This window comes from Pinus tabuliformis, chromosome 8 (assembly GCF_031772625.1).
Source record: "Pinus tabuliformis cultivar Carrire ecotype Pingquan chromosome 8, CPIR1, whole genome shotgun sequence".
NCBI classification, from domain to species: Eukaryota; Viridiplantae; Streptophyta; class Pinopsida; order Pinales; family Pinaceae; genus Pinus; species Pinus tabuliformis.
Window position 1 is genome coordinate 432293635 of NC_142294.1, and position 2349 is coordinate 432295983.

The 2349-nt window shown below is 39.8% G+C and overlaps 1 protein-coding gene and 1 pseudogene across 1 annotated transcript; both read right to left on the bottom strand.

Moving 5' to 3' along the window:
* Window positions 1-814: 814 nt before the first annotated feature.
* On the bottom strand, window positions 815-1514 carry LOC149235903 (putative pentatricopeptide repeat-containing protein At3g23330). Its single transcript, XM_089368706.1, has 3 exons — window positions 1403-1514; window positions 1256-1343; window positions 815-1163 (listed from the first exon to the last, which is right to left on the bottom strand). The coding sequence occupies exons 1-3, from the start codon at window positions 1512-1514 to the stop codon at window positions 815-817; spliced, it is 549 nt and encodes a 182-aa protein (XP_089224832.1).
* Window positions 1515-1916, bottom strand: LOC149235904 (putative pentatricopeptide repeat-containing protein At3g15130 pseudogene; annotated as a pseudogene).
* Between the last annotated feature and the right edge of the window lie 433 nt (window positions 1917-2349).

Here is a 2349-nt window from a genome sequence, read left to right on the forward strand (position 1 = left end):
TTTGTAGGTTTTACAATACAACCCACATTGTCCTTCATGTTCACTGTTTATCCTTGAGTAGAAATTTTGTTCAGGACCTTGACAATAATTCCAGAATAATGAGATTGACATAAGCTACATATCTAAAATGCTTGTTGTTGTTTTCATTTGCTTGGATAGACACTTACATTTAAACGTGGTAACTTAATTGGAGAGGATCATCCATCACCAGCTATTGCAAAAGTTGAATTGCCTATTGTCTGTAGCATTCCATCATTGATCACAGTAATTGCTGATGAACCTGGCATGTTTTGATTTGAGAAGAACTATGATTGTATATTCTTAATTATTTGTGAAGAAAACTCTTTTTAATATGTGACAGTTAAGTCTTTTAATAGATGAAACAATCCTTCCGACTACATTCTCATCTTGCACTAACTTATTGATTCTGTTGTTCGTTGTCTAGAAAACACATTGGCTATAATTTGGGCTACATCCCAAGCTGATCATTTTGCAGACCATGTTCGTGTGACTCCCATCACTGTGACTAATGGTCGTACAATCCGTGTAGCTGCCATTGGAATTCATCATTCTGGAAATCCATTTGCCAACTCGTCAACATTCTTGCTGAATTGGGAACTCAGTGGTTGTGAGCAACTGGCTTATTGGGATACTAATGATAAAGTTGGAAGAAAGACAGAGGCTGGTTCTTGGGAGAGGTTCCTTGTTCTTCGAAATGTATCAAGACAAGTAAGTGGAGTCAAAATCGGCGATGAAAATGTGCTTCCTTTTTCTCTCTCAAGGTTTTAGGCTATCCAAATATTCCAATCATGCCTTACCTTATTCCAGTAAGTATTTCAGTTCTAGAACTGGAAGCAGAAGCACTCCCAACAAAGACATCGGACTGGAACCCAATTTTTATTATGCATGAATGTATCTCTTTGCCTCTTTCCAGAGATATTAAGCTGGCATAGGATGTCAAGACACTCCCAGAGGTAAAGGAGTCAGGTTTTACACCTACAAGTAGCATTTGACAAAAGAGCTCCAATGCAGCATCATCATAACCATTATGTGTACACCCTGCAATCATTCCATTCCATGTGATGACATTCGGCTCCAGGCCATCCAATTGCATTTGGCGAAAGAGGAGCAGCCCTCCTCTACATGTCCATTCTGAGTATATTCTGCAATCATTGCATTCCATAAAACTTCATTTCTCTTAGACATTCTGTGAAAAACTCGGCGAGCATCATTAACGCTATAACATTTAGCATACATGTCAACAAGAGCACTTCCCATTAACACATCTAAACCAATCCCACTTCTAATAATGTAACGATGGATCTGTTTGCCCTTTTTCAAAGCTGCTAAGTTGCTGCATGCAGTAAGAACACTGCAATTGTGCCCGAGTTTGGCTTCCTACCTGTCAGCTGCATTTGCCAAAAGAGCACCAATGCTTCATAATCATGGTTATTCTGAGCACAACCCCTGATTATAGCATTCCACGAGATCACATCAGGCTTAATGCCTACCATCTACATCTGCTCAAGAAGGCCCAGGGCCTCGTCTACATGCCCATTCTGCATATAACATGAAATCATAGTATTCCATGAGATGACATATCGTTGAGAAATTTTGTCAAACACTTGCCATGCATCCTTAAACCTTCCGCACTTACCATAAATATCTATAAGGGCATTAGCCACAACAACAACCGAATCAAACCCATTTCTAATTACATAGCCATGAATCTCCAGACAGCGTTGCTGATCATTCAGGGCAGCACATGCCTTCAGAACACTGGGGAAAACAAAATTGTTGGGTTCCATCCCTGCGCTCAGCATTTCATAAAGCAATTCAATAAATTCCTCAAACAACCATTGGCTAATGCAACCTCCCATCATACTCGTCCATGAAAACAAATCTCTATTCGGCATTCTATCGAAAACCAAATGGGATTCCCCACGCTCCCACATTTTCAATATAAACGTAAAAGTTTAACTGCAAATGACAAAATATTTTCAATCCCATTCTTAATTATGAGAGCATGAGTTTGCCTGAGTCCTGACAAGGATTTAGTGTGAGCATAGATCTACAAAAGTGTATGAGCGTTGTAGGTGTTGGAGTCTACCTGTATGTTGTTGGTATCTACTCTTTCTAAATAAATTGGTGTTGTGGATTGCTTAGGAAGAACAGTTGTGAGCAATGCGTAAATTGATGTTGTGGACTGCTTAGGAAGAACAGTTGTGAGAAATGCAAACAGTTGTGTCGAAGCTTCCTCTGGTTGGCATTAATTGGCTTCAAATGCGGCCTGACTGGCAGGACATGATTATGCACTAGAGAAAAGTTACCATGAGGCGCTTCCAAAGC